The sequence below is a fragment of the Doryrhamphus excisus genome, linkage group LG21 (genome assembly GCF_037039965.1).
Source record: "Doryrhamphus excisus strain RoL-2023G ecotype Guam linkage group LG21, RoL_Dexc_Guam_v1.1, whole genome shotgun sequence".
Lineage (NCBI taxonomy): Eukaryota > Metazoa > Chordata > Actinopteri > Syngnathiformes > Syngnathidae > Doryrhamphus > Doryrhamphus excisus.
The window spans coordinates 13316861-13344272 of NC_136377.1; the positions used below are offsets into that span (position 1 = coordinate 13316861).

The following is a 27412-nucleotide window of genomic DNA, read 5'->3' on the forward strand; positions in this document are numbered from 1 at the left end:
ACATCATTATTATTACACTTCATGCAGGCCACTCATAGAAAAACACCATCCACATTTTATCATTCAAACTTTATTCAGCTTTACTAAGAACAGTTTAGAGTGGAATCATGAAAAGACTTTTCTGTTTTAACAACGCCTACAATAAATAGAACACATCTTCTAGGAAAAGTAGAAGGAAAACATCATTCCTATGTTGGTGTCACACGGGTCTATTGGCACGAACATGCAAACATGGCGGCTCGTTCATGTGCGTACACACATGCAACAAACACACACCAAGAGTCATCTCTTAAATCCTAAAAAAAGAAACACTCCAGTCCTGAAAACCACACCGAGCACAAGGAAGCAACATCATAGGAACATAAATGTCAGGCAGCTGCGTACAGAAAGAAATAAAGGATATCGAAATTCCAAGTGTCATGGCTAGTAGACGGCCTGAAGTGTCCTCTTTGCCGCGTTATATAAGCAACGGTAAATAAAGAACGCTACTACATTTCAGTGTGCACAAAGTCGCTAGAGAGAGAAGCCGTTTTGCTTCAAAAGACACCCTGAGGTGGAAGAAGATCTCCAAGCGACCATCTTACATTCACTGGGGTCTGTTAAGACAATCCACGTGGTCGGGAACCGCCTCACAAAAAGGGAAGCTCTCTGAGAACACTTCTTCATTTTTCTTGCTTTTGCATTCATGTTCAGACTTTCGCTGCACGGACATTTAACACGTCTAAAAGTAGAAGCGCTATATCTCATTATTGCAAGCACAGTCAGATAAAATAGTCCAATGCCGCCTTTAGATGCAGTGGAACCTCTAAGTCACAACATTTGGAATACAGCCACGCTTTTTGAGGAATAACACACCTCTAAAGTCAAATGTCTGACTTGAACTAAAGTATTGATCTTTTAAAGTAGAAAGGTGGGGTTGCTTAGCACGGGAAGAGGCTTCATGCAGCCCTGGTAATGGTGTGTGGAGCCCTGCCGGAACGCCATGTGAAGCTCCATTCCACACACCAGTGAGGCTCCAGGAGGGGTGGGAAAGCCTCGTGTGAAACCGGGCTTCATGCAGCCTGGAAATGGTGCAGGGATTCCGACCATAATAGCAAGGAGTTCCGCCTGCCGCTCGCCCGGGAAGGTTGCAAAAAGCATGGCGTGTGCCTGGAGCATGCCTCGTGAGGATCTAGTGTGGAACCGGGCCTTCAGGCAGCCCGGAAATGGTGAAGGGAACCTGGCCAAATGGGAGAGGTGTTCTGTCTGGAGCACGTCCAGCGAGGCTTCACAGAGCAGCGAGGGAACTGGCTTCACGCAGCCCGGAAATGGTGCTTGGAGCTCAGCCAGAATGGTGTGTAGCAGGTCCATGACGCAAACTCAGTCAGGCTTCAGAGGGGGAGGTGGGAAAGTCTAGCATAGAAGTGCGTGCATGAGGGTGAGGTGTTCCGCCTGGGAGGTGGGGAAGTGCACCCCCCAGCAGCCACTAACAGATTATTCCTGATGTGTGTTCAACCTTAGAGGTTCCACTGTGGGCGTAAAGCGGGCGACTAGATTGAAGTCAATGAATGTTATCCAAAGCATCTACTGTAAGAAGATGTACATATCCTGTAGAAACATATACAGGCAAGGTAGGGGGGTCCAAACCTTTTCCAGCGAGGCCCACATCGTGAAAAATGAAAAATGGGCCAATTTGTTATGTTGTTAAGTAGATATGCTACGGACTTATATTTATTTCAGTATCAACTTCCGTCTTGGCTGCACGGTGGCCGTGTGGTTAGCACGCAGACCCCAAGTTCAATTCCACCCTCGGCCATCTCTGTGTGGAGTTTGCATGTTCTCCCCGTGCATGCGTGGGTTTTCTGCGAGTACTCCGGTTTCCTCCCACATTCCAAAAACATGCTAGGTTAATTGGCCGCTCCAAATTGTCCATAGGTATGAATGTGAGTGTGAATGGTTGTTTGTCTATATGTGCCCTGTGATTGGCCGGGCACCAGTCCAGGGACATTATGACTTTATTCCCACAATACTTTTTTTTTAAAACTTTGTTTTGTTTCTTGTGAAATGATGACTTTTTTCTTTTAATATTTTGACTTTATTTTTAAAAACCAGGCTCAGGCCACAAATGGCCCGTTTGGACACCCCTGGTGTAAAGCAATATTATGAAAGTGTTGTATGCTTTTCTTCACATTTTCTTTGGAGTGTTGCTTAGCTTCGTAGAGGACTATGGTCCAGGAAAGGAATTTCCACGTCACATGATGTTTGTCTGTTTCAAGGCACCGCTGAGGCGTCATGCCCACGTCTACAGAGAGGAGGCGCTCTGGCTGTAGTGTCGCGGCAAAAGCTGCCCGTACTCTGCCTCGGAGGCGGCGGATATGGAGTGGGAAGAGCTACTGCGGGAACTCAGCGAGGTGTCCCGGAAAGGCGACGGCGGGGTCAGGGCGGCCAGCTCGTCCATGTTTCTGAGTCGGCGACCGCATGTTCCCGCCAGCTGCTCGTACAGCTTCCCCGCCGCCCGGCCCTCACAGAAAGTGGCCACCTCGGCGTGCGTGGTGACGCCAGAGTGGGCGGGTCTTCCTCGAGGCGGGCTGGCATCGCCCTGCAGGGGGGCGACGCCTAGGTCAGAGATGTTGAAGCTGTTGACCACACAGTTGATTTGGTCCATGATGGTGGCGCCTTCTGCTGGACCTCCTATCACTCCTAGCTCACCCACACCGATGACGCTGATGTCGCCGCCATAGGTGCTCAACGCTCCTCCTTCCTCACTTTCTCCTCCCGCCTGGAATGACGGCGACATCTTGACGGCTGCGTCGCCGCCGGTGGAGAAGGGCTTGATGATGGCAGTCTGGTTGGCTTCTGCTGCCTCCTTCTTCTTGACATGGAAGGACATCCTCTTCCAAAGGTTGGGTCTGAGGTTGCTCTCGTTCTGCTCCCAGGATGCAGACTTCCCATTGGAGCTGACCCGGGAACAAAACCAAAGCCTGTCAACGTCAACGTACTCTCTCTACACCTCACTAGTAACCTTGGAAGGAGAGCCTCCATGTTCTACTTCCTGACGCCCCCCCCACCCAATAACCCCTCCCTCTACTATTCTGTGTAATAATCCACCGTTCCTCGAAAGAGGGATCCTTAATGTTGGCGGCTTTCCCATGGGAGCAGTCGACCTACATCAGGCCGCCTTCCAGCCTCTTACTCCACCAGTGAGTGCATGTCGGGTTCCTGGAAAGCCTTCAGTAGCATCTCTGGAGGATCTAAAGAAATCACCCTGAGACCCAAACACCATTCAAACCTGACACACGTGTTGCTATCATGTGTCACATAGCCGTCAAAATCAATCATCAATAACCCCCTTCAAGTTCATCTGGGACCGTTAACGAGTCTTGCTATAGCTAGCAATCTTCTCAAATATCAATCAAAATCAATAGGGTTCCTGATTTGCCTCCTTGAAAGTTTGAAGGACAGTTGCCATCATGTGTCATTAAAAATCAGAATTTAGACAATTTCAACAAATGCTAATCATGGTGACTCAACAGAGTTCTTGACTGATGAATCCCTAAAAGACGTTTAGCATGGTGGTAACCTTGGGCAATAACATCGTGATTTGATGATTTCACTGTATTACAATTACAGCTCCAAAAAGTTCTGAAGTTCTTCTGAAGCATCGCTATTGAAAAGAGAAGGAGTGATCCTACCTGATGTTCTCCTGCGTGGAAGAACGGCGTCTGAACAGGTTGGCCATGCTGCTGGATGCCTTGGCCGCCTTCTTGGCGTCGCCCACATGCATGCGCACCACCGTGGACGTGGTGAACGCGCTGCGCACGTTCTTCTCCGGCTTGGCCAGCATGATGTACACCTGTCAATCCGTCTTTGGATTCAAATATAGGACAAAAGGAGTACAGGAGTAGTTTCAGTAGCTACCTTGGGCACAAACATGCAGCAGAGAGCCACCGTGGCGCTGAGGCTGACGCTGAAGCACATGGTGATGATCTTGTAGTTGGAGCCAAAGTAAATGGGCACGAAGGCCAGCCAGATGATGCAGGTGGTGTACATGGTGAAGGCGATGTACTTGGCCTCGTTGAAGTTGGCCGGAACGTTGCGAGTCTGATTGGAAGAAGAAAAAGAAGCTGAAAGAATTAGATCAAACATATTGGATTTTGGTTTTCACCGCTTCCTGTATTCATTCAATTATTTGTGTCGGCCTGCCATAAATGTACTTCCACCATGAATAAATTCGCTACAAGATGTGTAGACAGTACGTCTTTTGTGTATTTTGGCGCAAGAGACACAAAGAGGTAATGATGCAACTCCGCAATAGAAGAGATCACGGTTGATGCAGTTTTAAACCGAAAAAAAAAACAGCTACAAGATGCTACTCTGTCACAGAATAAGAAAAGGTAGCAGGAGGGGTCAGTGTGACTCAAACTTCTCAAGATTGTAAAATGTAGGGACATTTTCTGTTCTTTTTGTACACTTTTGGAGAGACAGACATGAAAACGCAAATTAATAACAACACAAGAATTGCCAAGTTAAAGCAGATTGTAATTCTAATCTTCTGTGACATTTCACCACAAAACTATTGTATGTAATGTACACACACACACACACACACACACACACACCTTAAAGGCGTAGAAGGTGCAGCTGAGGATGAGCAGACCATTGTAGCCCAACGGCGCCACCACCCCCAGAGTGGTGAGGTTGCAGATCAAGTGCACTTCACGTATGCTGGGATAGTCATAGATGACCTAAAGAGGAGACCTTTAGTTAGTCAGCCATAATCAGTATACAGTAAAGTCTCGTTATATCGATATCGGTTAAAACGAATTACTACTTATTACGATACTATTTTCATTTCCCGGCAAATTTCTAGTCTTTTATGATATAATTAGCTCCGTTAGTACGATACCCGGTTATTATGATAATCCGGTTACTAGGATGCCCTTTTCATCTCCCGCCAGCCAATTTGGTCTGCTTATATCGATACAAAAGCAGCTTAAATCAATCTTTGCTTAAGGATTTCAATACCAAAAAAGAACACGGCGAACGGTGCAGCACACACAGCGGAAAACACCCGTCCCTCGCACCTACCCCTCCGGGTGGCAACACCTTCCCTATCGATAGTTCCGGGGTGAATTATGTCCCGGTAACCGGTAATCACTACAGCGTAAGTTTATTTTTATTTACTGTAGTACAAAATTTATTGTAGTACAAAAGCATTCTAGATACGCAATCCATGAACTCAAGGAGAAAATTACATGCCATATCAAAGATCCGCCCACTTTTAATGCAGTTCGGCGCAGGATCGGATATATGGATAGTCCGGTTATATCGATATTTTTTCAGACTCCCGAGAATATCGATATAACGAGACTTTACTGTATATAGTATATAGAGTATACACACACAGACACGCGCACGCACACACCTCAGGCGGCTCGATGACGAGCAGCGCCACGATGATGCCGAGCTGCAGCAGGATGAGCAGGAAGGCAATGACCAACTGTGCGCAGGCGGACATGAAGCGAGGCTTCTTGGTGCAGATCTTCTTCTTACTGCCTGCCAGGATCCGAGCGATGCGGTTGGTCTGCATCCAAAATAGACACAGCGCTGTGAATAACGCTGCTGACAATAATCCCCCCACCTCGTCCCGCTCCACACATCTCAGGCATGCCCACGGAAGACATGCATCTCCTTTTTGGATTGAAATGGACTTCATGTCGCTCTCTGATGCCTGCTGTTGTTTTTGTCACTTTTTAGGGTTGCTCCACCCAACGTGTGTATTTGGAATGAAAGTGCCAGATTTAAGTAGAGAAGAAGAAGGGAAAACCATAGTATGTATAATTATTAGACAAGTGCAAGGGGGTTGGGGGGCGTCACGGCGGTCTAGTGGTTAGCGCGCAGACCTCACAGCTAGGAGACCAGGGTTCAGTTCCGATGTAACGCCGATACATTAACATTATCGTGCTATGTGGTAAGAATTGTGAGACTCAACCATCACAGACGAGTCATGCAGATGACCTCCGGTTGCCATTTCATTTTTCTTTTTAGACATTAAGACCATAGTTGGACTCATGCTGTGTATTAATAACATCACCAGACGCTCACTATATTGGACGCAAACCGGAAAATGTACGTAAACAGAAGCCAAATTATCCTGAGACATGACATTAGAATACTGTCATGCTCCATGGTGTCAGCCATGGCAGTGAAAAGAAGTTCTCCTCCCATTCGGTGTGGAAATGGTAAAATTCCACATTGAAATTGACCTTCCCCACTTCGTTTTAAAACCTTTTTTATGTTTAGAACACGGGCGGCACGGTGGTCGAGTGGTTACCGCATACAGCGAGGAGTCACAGCTAGGAGACCCAAGTTCAATTCCAACCTCAGCCATCTCTGTGTGGAGTTTGCATGTTCTCCCCGTGCATGCGTGGGTTTTCTCCGGGTACTCCGGTTTCCTCCCACATTCCAAAAACATGCTAGGTTAATTGGCGACTCCAAATTGTCCATAGGTATGAATGTGAGTGTGAATGGTTGTTTGTCTACATGTGCCCTGTGATTGGCCGGCCACCAGTCCAGGGTAGCGGTAGAAAATGAATGAATGAATGAAAGTGCAAATGAAGTGGGAAGAGGGCAAAGGGCACCTTGGTGACCAAGGCGGAGTAGCTCATGGCAGGGGACAGGCCTATTCCCAGCCTCTGCAGGTAACAGTAGACGATGTGGGGCTTGGCGATGAGGCTGAACGTGCACAGGTAGCCCAGACATATTCCAGCCAGGATGATGTAGCACAGCTCACGACTGGATGACTTGACCACAGGCGTGTCCCAGAACCTGCCGACCAAAGCCACTCTCATCTTCTCATCGCATGCTAAGAAAGTGACTTTAAATGGACCCCTTTTACTTACTTGACAAAGACGGATGTGACAAAAAGAGTCGCCAGCAGACCCAGACAGGCGAACACGACAGCGGCGATGGGTTCCGGATCACCCCAACGGACGTACTGCACCGGGATGGGCTCACATCCTATTAGCAAAGAAAGGGTAGACGTTTCCATCAGTGTTGTGTTGTTGTTGTATTCTCGTGTTAAACCATGACAAAGTGTCAGATAATGGGGTTTGTGCATTTGGAAGTGAGCCCTGAAAGCAGTTTGGGATGGCTCTGTTTTCTAACACGTCCTTATATGGGCATTGAACCAGTGGAACCAATCATGGGGCAATGGGTGTGCCTGGAGGCCTAGCGTAATAAATTAAAACAGACCGTTTTGGAAATACAACTGGAATAGGCGCAAATTCTGGAAGATCTAAAAAGGTTACAGTGTGAGTTATTGTGTGTAGCTGCTCTATAGGAGTCCACAACTCAATACAAAGGGCTGGGAAATGAGCATAATAGGTGACCTGATGACCAGTGTATCTACAGTACACATTTTATACTTGACGTGTAAATGTGTTTAAATGTTTAAAAAGTGTGTTAGAAGAGAGAAAGGGAGGATTCTGAATCTAATCTAATAATTACAGCACTCACTTATTCAAATTCATCACACAGCAACTTAACACTCAAATGATTAATTCATTCATTCATTCATTTTCTACCGCTTATCCTCACAAGGGTCACGGGGGTGCTGGAGCCTATCCCATTGCAAATGTTGATTTGAAATTGGAGAAGGAGCGAGCAGGAGGGTTTGGGGAGGAGGTAGCTGAGACCTGTGTAACATTTTTATGGGCGTATCAATTCCAATCTTCCGGATTCGCCGGTGGTTCCGGAAGGTAAGCCCCACAGGGATCTTCAGGGAGCGTTCAGGAATCCAAACTTGCTTATTTGTGTTGTGTGTGCCACATTCAAAGACATCGAGACGGGAACGTTTGTACGTGAGAAACTAAAGTTTACCCCGCAGGTCGTCTGTCGGCCACGAGCCCAGGACGCAGGTACGACAGGTGTACTCATCAAAGACAAACTCGTTGTCCTTGCAGGGCGTGCAGGTCCAGCAGCAGCTCACCTCCCCTTTGCGGATCACCTGCACATGCACAGGGTTAGATGTCGCCAAGCTCCACAGAGACTACAGTCTGTAGCTACAGTAATCTTGCACTTTGTAGGCTAGGAGAGCAGGTCCTCGCCAGGGGAGCCCAAGGAGGAGCAGAGAATGAGAAAGACGCTAGCACTGAAACACTGGAGGGAGCTGAAGAAGTCCAGATGGGAAGAGATTAAAGCTTGGAAAAGAGAGGAGAGTCCCTGCTGAGGAACTGAACCATCTGATTGCCAACATGTCAGATGAGGACTCAGATGCGTTCCTCACTAAAATAAACTCTTGTTTTGCTGGCAGCTGCCCACCTTGATCTGAGCCTTCTGGCAAGGTTCCGAGCAGACCGATGTGATGACGTCGCTGTCGTTGCTCCAGATCTCCATATCATTCATACGCAGGCCGCCCTGATCCCAGCTGCCCACGTGGACGTAGGCGTACTCCTCCTCACCCATGTGCTTGAAGTTCATGATTTCGTATCTAGGAGATGCAAAGCCTTGCCGGTACTTCTTGTGTACTTCTTCTTCCCACCTTTCTTACCTGCCAGGCGAGTCTCCGTTCTGGTCAAAGTGTATGATCTCGCCTGAGACGCCGGTGAAGTTTGTTCTCATCAAGAACTCCAGCAGCTGGCGCCCATCGATGGGACGCATGGACTCGCACAAGCCCTGTGGACAGGAAGTGGTGTAAGCATCGACATAGTTTAGTCAAAGCACGACAGCTAAAAACCTAAGCCGTCCAAGTACCCTAGGTGGCGCTATCCTTCCTTTCAGACTGCCTGATTGTCTTAGTTGAATTCATTATGAACGTAAGTTCATTATTCAGTTACCTAAATGCATTATTTATACAGCCTATCCCAGCTGTCTTCGGGCGAGAGGCGGGGTACACCCTGGACGGGTGGCCAACCAATCACAGGGCACATATAGACAAACAACCATTCACACTCACATTCATACAATTAACCTAGCATGTTTTTGGAATGTGGGAGGAAACCGGAGTACCCGGAGAAAACCCATGCAAGGACAGTGAGAACATGCAAACTCCACACAGAGATGGCCGAGGGTGGGATTGAACTCGGGTTTCCTAGCTGTGAGGTCTGCGCGCTAACCACTCGACCGCCATGCAGCCCAGTTACGTTCTTATGTCCCGGTTTATTCTTAAAATCTAATTTTAAATTATCAATCTGGAAAAGTAGTAACTGAAAAAAAAATGTATCTATCCGTAATGATTAGGTTCCATCACCGTGGAACCTTGGTTAGCGTCATTAATCCGTTTGAGAAGGTCCGACTCGAACCAAAACTTCATCTAACCAAATCAAATTTTCCATAACAAATGAAATAAATCCAATTCATCCCTTCCAGAAAGCCAAACCTTATGTTTTTATAGTTGTTGCTTGTTGCCAAAGACATGATGTGGCAGTGAGATCAACACAGATAGCACCTCAGTGTTTTGCTGAGTTACTCTATTTCTTCAATTCAGTCGTGTTTCTCACCTCAAAGTGTCTGTGGTTCTTTTGATCATGGCTACCTCCTGTTTTCCTTTTTCTTCTTTTCTATCCCCTCCTGCTCCAGTGAGGCCGCTCCAAATTTGCATAACAACAAAACCTCCAATAAAGCCATATAACAGGGAAGGTGTAGCTTAACCTGGCCCTGTAAGGGCATTTACTGTACATCAATTATGCTAAGCGACAAAGCTGACTTCTTCTTCCTGTTTCCCCGTTTTATAAAAACCAAAAAGATCCTAACATGGATGTTTTGTGATAAAAATACATTAAGAAGACATTTGCACTCACACTGTGTATTAATAGCACAACAAGTCAAGCACTATATTGTATGCTAACCAGAAAATGCACTCAAACCGAGACAAAATTCTGGTGTACAAAACACGAGGCCAATTGCTAACCAAGGTTCCGTTGTATATATCAGGCCTGCAACGATTATTGCAATAATTCCAGATGTACCTTATATCCCGGGCAGAGGACCTGCTGCATGGCGTGCAGACCGTAGGCCATGGAATAGATAGCGTTGATGACAAAGCCCATCTTGGTGTCCTGGGCGTACTGGTGGCGAAGGGACTCTCTCGCTGCACAGGACAGACAAATGCAACGGACAAATGTCCTCCCGGTGAGGAACATTCCGGTGATGTACAGACGGGTGTGTTGCACTCACAGCTGCAGGAGCGGTTGTAGGCGGCGCTCTCCTGCGGGTGTCCCCTCAGCTTGCACTGGAAGCGGTGCTGCCAGAACTCGGGGAACCACGGGTTCCTCAGGTTGGAGTGGGGCTTCAGCTTCAGGTAGTAGTCGTCGAACCACGTGACGTAGGCCGACTTGAGCTTGATGGTTATGCCGCCCGCCGCCTCCCTCTCGTAGCCGTCGGTCACGTCGTACCTGTCGGCCCAGCCGTCGCTGAGCCAGGAGAGAACGGATGTTCGAGATGAATCTCTTAATCTGAATCTAGAGGACGCTTGCTGACTTTGAAAACACACATGACAATGTTGTCAGATCACCTTCTCCCCCTTTTCGTGGCCTCAGGAGTCACGTACTGACGGTGGTGCTCTTTGCAGTTGAGCAACTGCTGTGCTGTTATTTTTACTTGAGACTGGATGCTGTTTGTTCTCCTTAAAAGTTGGCCAGTGCGGTGTTGTGCGGTGTGTGCGCAGGCTCGTAGGTGGTGTAGGAACACGCCGTACGCAGCGTCGTTGCCCTCGCGGTTCACCGCGTGGGCTCTGGTGCTCTCGTTCAAGAGTGATTCAAACCATACAGAGTCAGAGCCCCGCATGCTTTTCATATCCATCGCTGCCTTTTCAACACTAGCATAGCATTTCAGCGCTCGCCTCTCTGAGGATGTGTTATAAAATGATCTCCTCCACCGTCCGGGGGGGGGGGGGGGGGATCCGAGCGGAACACCCACGCTGAGGTTGTGTAACTCCAGCATTTTAAAGTTTCTCTCAATTATTATTATTATTTTTTTTATACACACGCACGTGCGGACAACGTGCAATCAACCTTCCGACTGAGTCCACTGGGAGAGATGAGAATAGACGTGAGCTTATTTGGCTCCAATCCTACTATAGTTAATGTTTCAGGTCAGATGTTTGGGAGTCAAGTCTCCCTGGTGCCTCCTGGCCACTTTATTAGGTATCCAATGAGAGCTGCATCACAGAAACTCCCAACTTGTTTATTATACTGTAGTTGTGGAACATTTGAAGATGAATGGCAAGGGAAATTTACAAACATGGACACCAGGTTCATCTTCACCACCTGGAGCAACATTCCCACTAGCCTCCTGGAGACACTGGCATCAAGAACGCCCAAAGCAATTTTTCAGGTGATTAACAAGAATGGCCCAGTTAGTCATTAGTGACTTCTTTTTAGAAGCTCTACAGAAGCTCCTGACAATCCAGGAGTGCAAATGTAAATGCACTCTTAAAAACTGGATCAATACAGACAATAAAGATGAAAGAAATTCAACAATTACACAGGAAAATTCAGATTTATAGTAGAATGTGTCAAAAAATGCAACCCGACTGTGTTGACTGACTTGAAATTTCTCAAAGACCCAATCTGGTGCAACCAATTTGGTTCACACCTTAAGGGGACTGACAACTGCAAGATTGGTGAAAAATCTTATATAGTATTACTATATACTGTATATTACATATCATACTATATTATACAGTGGAACTTTGGTTAGTGTCATTAATCTTCTCCAGAAGGTCCGACTCAAAACCGATGACAACTAAATCCCCTTTTTCCTATGAGAAATAATGTAAATCAAATTCATCTGTTAGCACAAAACCCACTTTTAGAGTTTTTAAATGATAGTTTTACCTGCAGAAAACAATTCTAAATATATATAGATGATGAATGAAAGGGATAAACTAACACTTCCACTTCAGTTTATGATTATTATTTCAATATATTAGCAAGTCAATAGGATGCTAATAAGATGGTTTTGTGATAATAATAATTCATTCATTTTCTACCATTTATCCTCACAAGAGCCTATGTCAGCTGTCTTGGGGCGAGAGGCGGGGTACACCCTGGACTGGTGGCCAGCCAATCACAGGGCACATATAGACAAACAACCATTCACACTCACATTCATACCTATGGACAATTTGGAGTGGCTAATTAACCTAGCATGTTTTTGGAATGTGGGAGGAAACCGGAGTACCCGGAGAAAACCCACGCATGCACGGGGAGAACATGCAAACTCCACACAGAGATGGCCGAGGGTGGAATTGAACTCGGGTCTCCTAACTGTGAGGCCTGAGTGCTAACCACTTGACCGCCATGCAGCCCAAAATGTAAACAAACAGAACAAATTTTGCTGTAAATTTTATAAACCGAAAAACACAAGGGTGTACGCTAATTGTGATCTTGTCACTTCTTTATGATAATATATATATGAAATGCAACATGTTTTTAAATGTTAATTCATGCTGATATGAGCCAAGGAGTGAATATTCCCATTGACAGCCATGAGAGGGTGCTCGATGCATGTGACAACTGAGATCGGGAGCTCGGTGAACTTATATATTTTGGTAACTTGCTTATTGGACTCGCTGGCTTTGTCTGTTATTGTCCAATTCCGCTTCCCAAGTATGTCATGCAATTGTGTAGCTAAATGACTTTCCGTTCCAGAATAAATAAATAGAGAAATCCAATTCCTAAGTCCAGTGCATTTTTTTTACTGTTGCGACTTGTACTATAGTCGAGAAATTGAGCATTTGTCTAACGATTATAAAACCTATAGCTCTTTTATATGTATGCTAGCATGCCTTCCAAAGTGTTTAACAAAACCAACAGGGGGCGCCACAAATGTCATTTAGGGTGAAAATGTAGTGTATGAATAAGGAAGATACAGCATGTCTGTTCAGGTGAATGCATGACTCCTAAAAGATGTTCAAGTGGACATGTGTGCTACGACACGGCGTCGCAATATGTAGTTCAAGGTTACTTTATGTTTCTTGCAGCCCACATGTGCGGCGCCTAATGAGCAGAAGCATTTATAGAACGCCAGGGACGGGCGCCAGGCGGCCTTAAAATAAAACACCTTATTCTTCTCCTCCTCGCAAGCCATCCTCCAGCTTCATCAACCCCCTCATTCTTGCTTATTCCTCCACCCACCAGCCCCCCCCATCTATGCCTCCACTCCCTTGCACTTTTTCCTTCCATTCTGCACACTATGAAAGTCATCGACATGATGAAGACGGTCCAAGAAGCACAACAGATGAAGCAAAGCAAACAAAAATAATGAAAGAGTACCTTTGGTTTCCATGGCGACGATGGATGGATAGATGGATGGGATGTATGTGATGATGAGGATGCTGCTGAGAGTAGCGCTCCATCTCACCTCCCCACCAGCAGGAACTCGCCCACCAACTGCTGGCGCCGCATGGCCATGAGGATTCCTCTCACCGTCATGCCCTCGCAGAAGCAGGCCACCACGCGGGCTTTGGGCAGGTGGCCGCGCAGTTTGTGGAGAAGCTTGTCAAAATTACGCTCGCCGGCGTTGCTGTAGATCTTGTCCGAATGCGCGATGCAGATGCCCTCCTTGGCTGCCATGTCTTTGAAGGCCTCCATGCCGCTCTCACCGTAATTACCTGTGGAAGAGGCAGTGCTTATTTAGCGTGATAACGGGCCTCAGATGCACATTTTTGGCTTCCCATCTGATCCAATGTTTTTATACAGAAGATCAAATTGGAAAAAAAATGTGTGCAAAATACTTAAAAAGTAGTACTAATCATTTCCCTGGTTACGGTCTATTTGTAGTGTGATTTAGAATACAGTTTATGAATACAGTTTTTAACCAACACGCTTCAACGTAATAGTAATTTATTGACGGTCCCTAGTATAAAGAACTAGCAGTTAGAGTGGCACTTCCTGTGCGAGCTCCCTGCACCATGACACAGCAGTCCGGGCACAGGAAGAGGGAACTACCACTGAAGGCAGTGAGCCGAGTATCCAAAGTGAAACTAACTTCATCGCCGTACCGCTAAGTGGCGAGGGATTTGTGATACAGTTTAAGGCGTGTCATCATACGAGCTCATATGCTATATATATATATATGTAGCTTATATAATATCTTTTCACACATGTAAACAGAGCATATGCAATGAATAAAGTATAGTAAAGTATACATCCAGTCCACTTCAGTAAGTACACTGTGTATTTAGTTCCTGAGTGTGTGAATTGTTACCAGAAATGACGATCAAATATTTACCCACTAACTTCATCCTCCTTTGTTTCTGCTACTTTCCACGGCTACGAGTTACTCCTCCACCGCCATGAGTGGAGTTCATCATGACACACTCACCGTTTTAAGTGCACGGCATTTTTTCATTACCCTAAATATGGAAGTGCACCAACTGAGACGCGGCTAAAATTTTATGATGGTCACAGTTTGACCCCGGAACAGATTATTTCCAATCATTCTTGTGAGAAAAGCAGGCAAGATAGTGACACTGTATTGTTGTATTACGGCGACGGTATTTGCAACGTGAATAGTTAAGTTAAGCAAGACCGCTAGGATTCTTTTTTGAAGGTGGGGTGTCATTTTCATGCCCTCATGTGAGTTGCACACCTCCATGCTGCATTCCTTGTCAATGTGCCTTCACACTGTTTTGCTAATACATGTCTCGTTTCTGGTTGCTACATTCATTCATTCATTTTCCAACGCTTTTCCTCACAAGGGTCGCGGGGGTGCCGGAGCCTATCCCAGCTGTCTTCGGGCGAGACTGGTACCCTGGACTGGTGGCCAGCCAATCACAGGGCACATATAGACAAACAACCATTCACACTCACATTCATACCTATGGACAATTTGGAGTGGCTAATTAACCTAGCATGTTTTTGGAATGTGGGAGGAAAGCGGAGTACCCGGAGAAAACCCACGCATGCACGGGGAGAACATACAAACTCCACACAGCACTGTAAAGTCTTACCCTCAGTATGTATGGCCGACACGTAGCTCCAGTTGTACCTCTTGACGATGTCCACCATGGCTCGGGCCTGCTGCATGTCCGACGGCACCACCCTCATGAAGTATTTGTACAAGCTCTGCAGGAAGGAAACGATCCACGTGTTTATCTGGAAATAATTCATCAATAAAAGCCCAAACTCCGACCTTGTCACTGAGATCCATGCTGGTGGCCGAGTAGGCGATCTGTGGGATGTTGAAGAGTTGCAGGAGATTCTGCACCTGGATGGCCACCGAGCTGGAGCCGGGTCCGATGAGGCCTACGATGGGCTTCTTGCCCGGTGGCACCACCACGCTGCCCGACTCGGCGGCACACCTGCTCTGGCTTTCCTCCTCCTCACTGGACACCAACGTGTCTCGGATGAACTCGATGCTCTGCTCCAGGGCCACGGCAGAGTGCCAGCACGAGTCCCTGCGGTTCAGATCATGAGCAATTTGAGAGGGAATCACTGGCTCTTTAGGCTAAAATATGCTTGTACATGTTTTAAACCGGGCGGCACGGCGGTCTAGTGGTTAGTGCGCAGACCTCACAGCTAGGAGACCAGGGTTCAATTCCACCCTCTGTGTGGAGTTTGCATGTTCTCCCCGTGCATGCGTGGGTTTTCTCCGGGTACTCCGGCTTCCTCCCACATTCCAAAAACATGCTAGGTTAATTGGAGACTCCAAATTGTCCATAGGTATGAATGTGAGTGTGAATGGTTGTTTGTCTATATGTGCCCTGTGATTGGCTGGCCACCAGTCCAGGGTGTACACCGCCTTTGGCCCGAAGACAGCTGGAATAGGCTCCAGCATGCCCGTGACCCTAGTGAGGATAAGCGGTATAGAAAATGGATGGATGGATGGAACATTTTAGAGCCCTCTACATATGAAACAGCACCCCTATAGTCAACTTTACTCTCTTATTAGGCAATTTAATCGACATAATAACAGAATATAAGCCATTACACGCCAATTGGGAAAGTTCCTTGTTATTTTCTTCTGGACAGCCTACTTCCTGCAATGGCTATTGTCTCATCAATGTAATATAACTGACACCTAGTGACCTGTGCATGAGTCTTCTGAATGCCTTATATTTGTACTTACTTCCTTTGTACTCATTCATTTAGCCATTTTTATGCCCCACCCCCCAAATAACAGGCGGTAGTCAACCGTGAAACAATAATTAATTCATTCGTTTATTTTTAAAAACGTGATAGAGTGAATGGATGACCATAACACATCATAACTTTCTCTCATAAAACAAGACATCTCCATGTACGATATTACCACATCTCAGGCTCGTATGTCCAATGACATGGTACAGTAAAGACTCGTTATATCGATATCGGTTATAACGAATTACTGCTTATTACGATACTATTTTCATTTCCCGGCAAATTTCTAGTCTTTTATGATATAATTAGTTCCGTTAGTACGATACCTGGTTATTATGATAATCCGGTTACTACGATGCCCTTTTCATCTCATCAATGTAATATAACTGACACCTAGTGACCTGTGCATGAGTCTTCTGAATGCCTTATATTTGTACTTACTTCCTTTGTACTCATTCAGTTAGCCATTTTTATGCCCCCCAAATAACAGGCGGTAGTCAACCATAAAACAATAATTAATTCATTCATTTATTTTTAAAAATGTGATAGAGTGAATGGACGACCAAGACATCTCCATGTACGATATTACCACATCTCAGGCTAGTATGTCCAATGACATGGTATATTAATTATGTCTCTATTTCGCCAACATGACTTTTTCCAGGCTTCTCATTGGCTAAAATTTACAGCAGCACTTTGTGCTCTGACCGCGCTTCCATTCTGAATCTGCCATTTGGGGTGGACAAAAAAATGATTTCTTGAAGATAATCAAAAGCCATAATATAAAGGTAACAGTTTACCTGATCTCACATCCAAGAGTGATATTCGGGAGTATGCTGTGGTCCGCATTGATTCGATCCAGTGTGTGCATCATGGCCTCCACCCTCTGGATCCCGTACTGCTCACGCACTGCGCCACACTTCCTCTCGTGCACCTGATATACACGTGTCATGCAAAGATGACGCCTGAAAGTCAACAGCAAGTGAAAACTTCAGAGCACCAACCTTGTCCGCAGGGGGTTGGTGGTGAACTGAGAACAGGGCTCCTATGATGACGTCACCCGGGATGTGAGCCAGAACCCTCCTCTCGTTGTTCTGGGCGCTGACCCCGGCTCGATCCCTGTGGCCCAGATCGACTCCCAGTAGCACACTCGTGGCGATCAGTTGCACGTAAAGTCCAAACATCTCCACCAAACTGACATTCCACTTCATTCCTCCCGCTATTCGGCGCCCCCTCAGAGTTCACAGGAGTGCTTGGCCATGAGTGTGGGAGCACTGGTACTGTTCAAAGTTGTGGAGGAAGGGTTAGATGTCACACATTTGAATAAATGTACTTTTAAATTGCAAGAATTTACATTTTGTACTGCTGAAGTGAAATGAAAGTGAGACAAAAATGAGTTAGAATTTATTGGAAACGAGCATTAAAGTGAAATAGGCTACTCATCAGCGGATCAAATGTTTAAGATCATAGCTCAAAAAACCTGAAAACGCCCCTAAAATAGAAATCACCTGAAATATTGCTTTGTGCATGCTTGACGCCAGTGTTTCCAGGAAGCTAGTGGGAATGTTGCTCCAGATGGTGAAGATGTCTTCACGGAGGGCAACCATTGTCTGGAACTGATGTCCATTTTTGTAAATTTCCCTTGCCATCCATCCTCAAATGTTCTCAGTTAAATGTAGATCATGGTAACACATAGGATGGTCCAAAAGAGTGATGTTATTCCTCTGGAATAAATCATTGTCTTGTTGAAAAGGGCCTTCAGTCATGAGGGATTGTCCCCTGCAGCATCTGCACGTAGCCATCTGCCGTTTGCCACCCCTGCACAACTTGAAGTTCAATTCTTCCATTGAAGGAAAAAAGCACCCCAGATCATGATTGGAAAACATCTCAGGTGGGATCTCCTTGTCATGACATCAACCGTCAAGGTTCCTGTGTCAAATTCCTGTCTGCGCTCAGCACCAGTAACAACCGCCATTTGGGCCAAGGCTCTTCCCGACAATTTTTGGGGTTAACTTCTTTGTTCCATAACTCTCAGCGTCTTTGAAGAGGCTTCAAATCACAGTCTTACTGCGTCCAACCTCAGCAGCAAATGGCGTGCTGCGAGACGCCTTGCTTATGCAGCTCAACAAAGAGAGAAAGCTTTTTTGCCTTTGCCATCAAGAGATCATGACTGTATGTATATTTGACAGAAAATGACAATGAATCCAAAAATTTGCCACATTTTCATCTTTTAAAAGCCGGCTCCAAGACGGACCTACTATGCTTTTTTCACTTTTCTGACCTATAAATGTAGTTAGAATAGAAGAGTACTTAGAATGTTGTATTCTCGTGTTAAACGATGCCAAAGTTTCAGATAATGTGAGCCCTAAAAGACGTTTTGGATGGCTCAAAATGCTCGGTTTCAAAAGGTGTGGTAAAACTGCACCTCTGTGATGTCACAGAGCGGCAGACTTCCTTATATGGTGGATAGTTCGGAAGCACCTTGAGCCAATCACAGCCGAGTGAGCATGCCTGCGGGTGGAATCAATTTTTACAGACCGTTTCTGCAGGAAGCACACATCAAAGGAAATACAGCTGGAATAGGTGCAGATTCTGGAAAATCTAAAAAGTTCTGTGCAGGTTATTGTGCGTAGCTGCTCTATAGGAGACCACACCTCAATACAAGGGGGGGAAAAATGAGCATAATAGGTGCCCTTTGAACTTTGGATTTCATTTTCATGCTTTGCGATAAACTGTTTCCTCAAAAATTGCCATTCACATTTCTTCTTTTGGCATTTTGTGCCACTGCAGTGCTGTCCATGGTTCTGAATTGCATCTCAGAAAGGAATGAAGCAGGGCCGTAGCTCATGCTGGAACGTGAGAGATGATTTCATGATATAATCCCTCCAGCCTGGTGGGTTTTCTCATCTTTTGTTTATTTTGTGAAAAAAGACCCAAATTATCAATGATATGACACTTACTTCTTTGGTACACAGTATGACCGATTTTTGTCATCCGGTTGCCTGACAATGATGCATTCAGATCAAATCAGATGCTACATGCTACTAAACTCTGCATGTTTGAAGACCTGACTGGCACAAGTCCAGCGGGTGTGTGGGTTTTAGATCAGTCTCTGTAAACAAACAGACTCATTGTTTTTTGATCTGATTTGTGAAAGTAGCTGATTCATATTCATTAGATTAGTGACACTGTTCTTTCAACTGTGCAGGCTGGGTTCAATCTACAGAAGCTTATATAATACAGTTTTTTTTATCCTCACTAGTACTCAACTATTCATTCATTCATTCATTCATTTTCTACCACTTATCCTCATTAGGGTCGTGGGGGTGCTGGAGCCTATCCCAGCTGTCTTTGGGGTGAGAGGCGGGGTACACCCTGGACTGGTGGCCAGCCAATCACAGGGCACATACACTGTAAAAAAAAAAGTCTGTTGTTTTTACGGTGAAATACTGTCAAACAGTGACTGTAAACGACCGTAAACTGAAAAACAATCCAAAATTGTTTTTTTAAAACTGAAAAACTGTAAATCAATTTACTTTCGAAAACTGTACTTTTTATAATTTTTTGTCGTAGACAAAGCATTAGTACAACCGTTAAAATGACAATACGTGGATGTAGCCCTGAAAACGGTGAAGGGCAGTTTTTTTACATAGAAAATGTACTTTCTAAAACAGTACATTTAGTATTTTTTTTTCTTGTAGAAAATGCACTACTAAACCGTTTAAATGACAGTAAGTGGTTGTAAACTTAAAAACGGTGAAGGCAGTTATTTTTTTTACATTGAAACAGTATTTTTTCTTGTACTACACCGTTTAAATGGGTGAATCGAATAGGTGAACTGTTAAAATCACACCTTTTCATTTGCTTGTTTTTGGAAATTCCCAAACATTTGATTGCATTTAAACCTTTGGAAGACCTTCATTGAAATACTTAAACATGAAAAATGTAAACCCTTAAGTTAATGATGCTTTCTTATCAGTATATGTGATGCCATTAGATACAGAAATATACAGTGTATGTGTATAAAATTAGACAAATACTACAGTAAGCAATACAATTTCTGGTAAAAGTGAGTCACGGATAAAGAATGCCTATAGTCAACTAAAGTAATATGTTCATCCACTATCAATAAGACAAAATTTCAGATTCTTCCATCCATTTTCTATGTTGCTTATCCTCACTAGGGTCGGGGGTACATATGGCAGGGCACATATAGACAAACAACCATTCACACTCACATTCATACCTATATGGACAATTTGGAGTCGCCAATTAACCTAGCATGTTTTTGGAACACACGGGGAGAACATGTAAACTCCACACAGAGATGGTCGAGGATGGGATTGAACTTGGGTCTCCTAGCTGTGAGGCCTGCGTGCTAACCACTTCACGCCATGCAGCCGTTTTTTTTTTTTTTTTTTAAATCAAACACTCTTCTCCGCACCAATGGTTAAGCAGGTTGGTTTCCCGAAGCGGTGCCAGCATAGTGCACCAATGTTCTACAAGGTTACTGAACAAATTCCTATTATGTGAGGGCGATGGAACAGGTCTCGCTGACTTGCTTGGACAGTCCGTTGTTTTGAGTAATGGTCCAACCAATGAGTGCTATGGCGTGACCAAAAAGTTAATAGCATTTTAAAACCTTTAGCACCACTTATAGTAAGATTTGGGCGACTCTACAGTATACAGTACATTTGAGTATGGATGGAATGGATCATTCTGACCAATATATGAAAACAGCACACACAATGTTGAATATGTACATGGTGTAATCATTCCAACATGGGGAAAAACGCTTCCGAATAAATCATGGAGGGCACACATCAAGTGGATGTAAGCTTTCAACAGCAACTGTAAAACACACCGTTTTCGAGAACAGCTGACGTGTCAATATGTTAATAATAATAATAATAATAATAATACAGCAGTAGCAACATATGGAAAACCTTTGAATCATTCACCCTCCAACTTTCTTTCAGCCTACCTGTTTGCCTCCAGCAGCCATGAAGAAGCTGGTGAGACCATCTCCATCACAGGAACTCGGTTCTTGTTTTTAGTAAAAGGCTGCAGCAAACTGCTCATCACATCTTCTCTTCTTGACATTAAAGTTACTGATGCAGCATCATCAGCAACACTGAACCACACAGCCTCCCGTCTCGGGCTGCACCGCCCCCGTCACCGTCCCCTCCCACACGGCTCCACGCTGTCAGCGCTTCATTCCAGAGGACCAGGCGGCTCACATGGAAACTGGTTGCACACCCTACCAAAGCATAACAATGACAATAGTTCAATCCTCGTCCATTAAAAGTCTAGCAGCTGTACGTTTCATTCCTCGGGTGTAGTGTACACGCCCGGCCGACAGACGGCGTAGTGACACCTTACTGTAAATACACCACACGTGGTGCTCAGGGCCTATAAAAACAGCGGGGGGCCGCAAATTGACCACTGGTTGCACACTTGCCCTCGATACTCAGACTAATACTGGAAGCACAACTCTTATTAAATTGGTCCTGTGGTGCTCTCTAGTGGTCACACGTGTTCTCTACGTTGCCGCCATCAAAAAGGCAGCGACTTGGTTCTGAGGACGTGTGTGTGTGGGGGGGGCGAGATGCACAAGATGTGAATGAATGTAGTAGACATTAAAAAAAAAAAAAATGGGAACAAATTTAAAATCAATAAAAAAATTGAAAAAACTCAATACAAAATATTTAGGGGGGCTTAAGAACAATATTCAAAATAGGCCCAATGAAGCCACTGGGCACAACTCCAGCCCAGGAATGACAATTCAGTTCAAAGCTTGGGAGGATATTCCTGAAAAACACAACACAAACACAAAAACACAGACAGCAGTGTGCTCCTGTCATATAGTGGATCTTTGACGAGTGTAAAATAATTCATTCATTCATTTTCTACCGCTTATCCTCATGAGGATCACAAGGGTGCTGGAGCCTATCCCAGCTGTCTTCGAGCGAGCCAATCACAGGGCACATATAGACAAACAACCATTCACACTCACATTCATACCTATGGACAATTTGTGGCCAATTAACCTAGCATGTTTTTGGAATGTGGGAGGAAACCGGAGTACCCGGAGAAAACCCACGCATGCACGGGGAGAACATGCAAACTCCACACAGAGATGGCCGAGGGTGGAATTGAACTCCTTGGTCTCCTTGGTCTACTAGCTGTGAGGTCTGCGCGCTAACCACTTGTCCGCCGTGCAGCCCCTTGTAATATACAATATATGCCAAATAAAACTAATAGTCATGGGTCAAGTGAGGCCTTCAATGCAGTCAAGTGAAATTGACTGAATTGAACTCTTCTCCAAAGACAACATTGTTACATAGACTGGTTGCAGTTTTCTGCCTGGGGTAGCAGCTGGGATACAACCTTAATAAGCCCTTCTGTTTGTGGAAATTCACGTGGCTACTAATCAAACATTTGGACACATGCAATTTCTCCTTCAATAGCACAAGGAGTGTCCTGTGGGGGCATACCGCCCACCCCCAGGCTGATGAAAGTAATGTTTAGGCCCAACATACTGTGTGTGTTTGTGGTGCCGCTCATGCAGTCTCGTGGCTGTCCCATAACGGCAGCAACAACAATCTTTCTTTAGCCTTGTCTTGTGGGGTTTGTCAGTACATGTCTTTGTTCAATTACTTGTTCGGTGGTGGGGCGGGGGGGGGGTGATATTGGGTTGTTTAGCACTCAAAGCAGATCCTTATAATGCATCGAAGTATTTGATTTCAGGACAAAGTCACCAATGAAAGGCTCAGGACATTTTCGCAGTTCACTTTTTGGATGAATGCGAACATTTGGTGTGATGCTATCATTTCTGGCTGAGTAAGTGCCCCCGGCCCCCCCGCGTGTGTGAATTAAGCCTCACCCCGAGGTTATGCGGCATGTGACCGGCTCAAGACAAAGGAGGAGTTTGGGAAGAGAAGACTTTAAGACTTGACAAATGAAAGCCAGGCAGTGTCAGACTTCCACGCTGGTTGGGGATGTGGCGCGTCACTGTCATCACTTTCACGCTCATTTGGGCGCCCTCCCTCCAACAATTCCCTCGCCCATGCGCCACCCGACAGGCCTTGCTCACCAAGGAGTGCTGCCCACTCTGGGAAGGGGACGGCTCGGCATGCGGGGCCAGCTCCGGTCGGGGCTTTTGCCAAGATGTGGAGGTGTCGGATGCTCCGGACGGCCCCCAGTACCCCTTCAGTGGGGTGGACGACCGGGAAAAGTGGCCACTGGTCTTCTTTAACCGCACCTGCCAGTGCACAGGAAACTTCATGGGTTTCAACTGTGGGGACTGCAAGTTTGGCTACGTTGGGGTGAACTGCAACGAGAGGAGGCAAACCCTCAGGAGGAACATATTCCACTTGTCCCGAGGCGAGAGAATCAGACTGGTGTCCTACCTGAATCTGGCCAAACAGACGGTCAGCAAAGACTATGTGGTCCTCACGGGGACCTACCAGGAGATGGACAACGGCTCCAACCCCATGTTCGCTAATGTGTCTGTGTATGACATATTCGTGTGGATGCATTACTACGTGTCCCATGATGCTCTACTGGGCGGGCCGGGCAACGTGTGGACCGATGTGGACTTTGCCCACTGGGCGCCGGCGTTCCTCCCTTGGCATCGCGTCTACCTGCTGCATTGGGAGCATGAGATTAGGAAGCTGGTTGGGGATGGCAGTTTCTCCATTCCCTACTGGGACTGGAGGGATGCGCAGGGATGTGATGTGTGTACGGATGAGTTGATGGGGGGCCGCAGCACCCAGGACTCCAGTTTGCTTAGTCCTGGTTCTATTTTCTCATCTTGGAGGGTAAGAACAGCTTGATTAGGCAAAACGTTGACAGTTTCCATGAATGAAAATGTCCCAGACACATTCTGTAAAGTGGATCACGCAGGGACTCTTTGTGTCAGCAGGTGCTGTGCTCCCAAGCGCAGGACTACAACAACCAGGGTGTCCTGTGCGACGCTAGGGCGGAGGGTCTGTTGCGACGTAACCCAGGCAACCACAACCGCAACGTGGTGGAGCGGCTGCCGACCTCCGCCGACGTGGCGTTCACCCTAAGCTTGGCCAACTATGACACGGGCCCCTTGGACCGCACGGCCAACATGAGCTTCAGGAACACCATGGAAGGTTACACAGGCACGAGTCCTCTCGTAGCCTTAAAAAGACCCTGTTTAAATCCAAGTGTGCTGGTTATCTTGTAGGATTCGGGGACCCCCAGACAGGATTGGGTAACAGCACTCGTATGGGCATGCATGCTGCCCTCCATGTCTTCATGAACGGCTCTATGTCCTCAGTGCAGGGTTCTGCCAACGACCCCATATTCCTTCTGCACCATGCCTTTGTTGACAGGTGAGACACATAGTGGTGTGAAAGGTGTTTGTCCCCTTCCTGATTTCTCATTTCCTTGCAGCAAATTTAAACATTAGTCAATGAATTTTGCAGAATTGTTGTCATTCAGCCACATTGGAGGCTTTTCTAGCATGAATCCTTTTTAAGGTCATGCCACAGCATCTCAATAGGATTCAGGTCAGGACTCCAAAGTCTTTGTTTGTTTTTTCTTCAGCCATTCAGAGGTGGACTTGCTGGTGTGTTTTGGATCATGGTTCTGCTGCACAACCCAAGTTCATTCTCCTTCAGGGTTTTTTGGTACACAGCAGAATTCTGGTTCCATTTATCACAGCAAGTATTCCAGGTCCTAAAGCAGCAAAAGAGCCCCAAGCCATCACACTACCACCACCATATTTTAGTCTTGGTCAAGTCAAGTCAAGTTTATTTATATAGCCATTAATCACAAAAGAGCCTCAAAGGGCTTAACAAGCAGGAACACTGACCTTAACTGAGGCAAGTGAGGCCTGCAGTTCTTTGGATGTTGTTATCGGGTCTTTGGTGACCTCTTGGATCAGTCATCACTGCGCTCTTAGAGTCATTTTGCTTGGGTGCCCACTCCTGGGAAGGTTCACAACTGTTGCTTGTTTTGGCCATTTGTGGATAATGGCTCTCACTGTGGTTTGCTAGAGTCCCAAAGCTCAGTTTGTTTGATGATCTGAAACATGTAAGTGTGACAAACGTTTTAAAAAAATCAGGAACAGTGCAAACACTTTTTCACACCATTGTACAAATGCCAATGCAAGATGACACTATGCTAATGTGTACCTCCCCCTCCCCCCATGCGAGCCTCTACGAGGAATGGCTCAGGAGGCATAGGCCCGACCCATCCCAGTATCCATCTTCTAACGCCCCGATTGGGCACAACAGTGGGTACTACATGGTTCCCTTCCTGCCCCTGCACAGAAACATAGAATACTTCACATCCAGCAAAGATCTGGGATATGAGTACTCCCGTCTGCTGGATGCCAGTAAGTCGCCTTTGTTGTTCAATAGAAAACACTGAACTGTCCTTGATTGTCTTTAATGTTCAAGTAATATTAGGTTCACTGAAGACGTTGTCTTGTACTGTGTACATGCAATCAAGACACAAATAACATATATGGTAGTTTTGTTGACTGTAAAATGTGGGGTGTGTGTTGATATATAGTTGAAAGTTGAAATATTACTAAGTCACAATTAGAGAAACCAACAAAAAACAAAATAAAAAATAAAGTTAGGCTGGGGGCAAATTTAAAATATTGGAATAATATAATACTACAAGAGTATAATGTAACTACATTAACTACAAAACAAGTTGAAATAGTTGGAAATTTAAGCTACTGTATAATTTTACAAGACAAAAGTCAAAATATTAAGAAAAAACTGTCATATTCTAATGAGGAGAAAAGTCGCAATTTTATGAGAATAAACTTCTAATATGACCAAATTAAAATTTTATTTTACCAACAGAGTTGAAATAAAGATACTTGTTTTTTGTAATAAGTTGTAATATGAGAGGCTGCACGGTGGTTGAGTGGTTAGCCGCACACCTCACAGCTAGGAGACCTGGGTTCAGTCCCACCCTCGGCCATCTCTGTGTGGAGTTTGCATGTTCTCCCCGTGCATGCGTGGGTTTTGTCCGGCTACTCCGGTTTCCTCCCACATTCCAAAAACATGCTAGGTTAATTGGCCACAGGTATGAATGTGAGTGTGAATGGTTGTTTGTCTATATGTGCCCTGTGATTGGCTGGCCACCAGTCCAGGGTGTACCCCGCCTCTCGCCCGAAGACAGCTGGGATAGGCTCCAGCACCCCCGCGACCCTCGTGAGGATAAGTGGTAGAAAAAAATGGGTTGGGGTAAAAGTTATAATATAATGGGAATAAAGTCATATTATTAGGAGAAGAAAATTCACAAAGGTTACGTCAGAAGCTGAAAGAAATTAGAAGAAATATTTGGGAGAAAAAAAAAGATGCACTTTTTCCACCTACTGGATATCTCAAAGCTGAGACATAGTTTTTTTGTAGAAATATATCCAACTTCTTAGCATTATAAAATATCATCCTTTGAACTATCAGTATTTTTCAGTATTCAGTACTAAACAATCAAAATTGTCTTGAAGATTTATGCAAACACAAAGTATGTTACTTTCTTTGAAAATGTTCAAAATGTTTGTTCCCATGTCCTCCGCAGCCCAGCGTCTGTCTGAGGCCATGCGTCCCTACTTGGAGGAGCTGCAGGACGTATGGCCCTGGCTGCTGCTAGCGGGCCTCTGTGGAGGCTTTGTGTCGGTGAGCGTGGCTGCGGCGGCACGAAGGGTCAAGCGACCCATTCTGGGATGGCGACAGCTTAGTGAGTGGCGGTGGAAAAGGTTATTCGCATTCCCTGAGAGCCAGCCGCTTATTAGGCAGAACGGTTTAGAAGTAAGCCAAGTCCATAACTATCAAACAGCCAGCATGTGAGGAAATGCTTTACTTTCAGCGCCATCAAGATCAACTCAAAAAATACATTTGTACCAAAAATATATACGTATATATATATACACACAAGTTGATGTCACAATAAAGATGTGTGGGATGAACATGTTTTAAAACACAGGTGTCAACAAACTCAAGGCCCGCCACATAATTTTATGAGGCCCGCAAATAATGTGTGTGAAAAATGTACTTCTCCTTTTTCGGAGAAAAATGGATGGATGGATAAATATATAGACAGCTCCAAGCAGCCTTCTGAGGGTGTCCATAAATGCAATGTGGCCCTCAATGAAAATGAATTTGACACCCTTGATTAAAAGGGCTTCACGCTGCCTTCACAGTCAATAAGACATCCCATCACTGTATAAACACGCAAGCACAAACCCACATTAGATGACAATGATGGGATAATCACACTCACCGATCCCAGAGGGCCGCCCTTCGGGGACCACTTTCAACAGTCAATATAGAAATATGAATTGAACCTTGTGA

At 45.5% G+C, this 27412-nt stretch overlaps 2 protein-coding genes across 3 annotated transcripts; one reads left to right on the top strand and one right to left on the bottom strand.

Moving 5' to 3' along the window:
• Positions 1 to 56: 56 nt before the first annotated feature.
• grm5a (glutamate receptor, metabotropic 5a) lies at positions 57 to 23244 on the bottom strand. 2 transcript variants are annotated; one of them, XM_078787616.1, is made up of 19 exons: positions 23161 to 23244; positions 21049 to 21324; positions 17069 to 17344; positions 16865 to 16998; positions 15118 to 15382; positions 14936 to 15050; positions 13345 to 13594; positions 10156 to 10391; positions 9948 to 10069; positions 8531 to 8655; positions 8302 to 8470; positions 7861 to 7987; positions 6882 to 6999; positions 6621 to 6807; positions 5405 to 5563; positions 4599 to 4724; positions 3898 to 4080; positions 3672 to 3832; positions 57 to 2936 (listed from the first exon to the last, which is right to left on the bottom strand). In XM_078787616.1, the coding sequence occupies exons 3-19, from the start codon at positions 17273 to 17275 to the stop codon at positions 2282 to 2284; spliced, it is 3339 nt and encodes a 1112-aa protein (XP_078643742.1). In that variant the 5' UTR covers positions 17276 to 17344; positions 21049 to 21324; positions 23161 to 23244; the 3' UTR covers positions 57 to 2281. The 2 variants fall into 2 exon arrangements, with proteins under 2 accessions (XP_078643742.1, XP_057943509.2); XM_058087526.2 differs by lacking the exon at positions 23161 to 23244 and having other exon boundaries at positions 21049 to 21343.
• LOC131137961 (tyrosinase-like) lies at positions 23065 to 26955 on the top strand. Its single transcript, XM_058086462.2, has 5 exons — positions 23065 to 23887; positions 23992 to 24208; positions 24283 to 24430; positions 25256 to 25437; positions 26640 to 26955. The coding sequence occupies exons 1-5, from the start codon at positions 23066 to 23068 to the stop codon at positions 26906 to 26908; spliced, it is 1638 nt and encodes a 545-aa protein (XP_057942445.2). The 5' UTR covers position 23065; the 3' UTR covers positions 26909 to 26955.
• Positions 26956 to 27412: the final 457 nt, after the last annotated feature.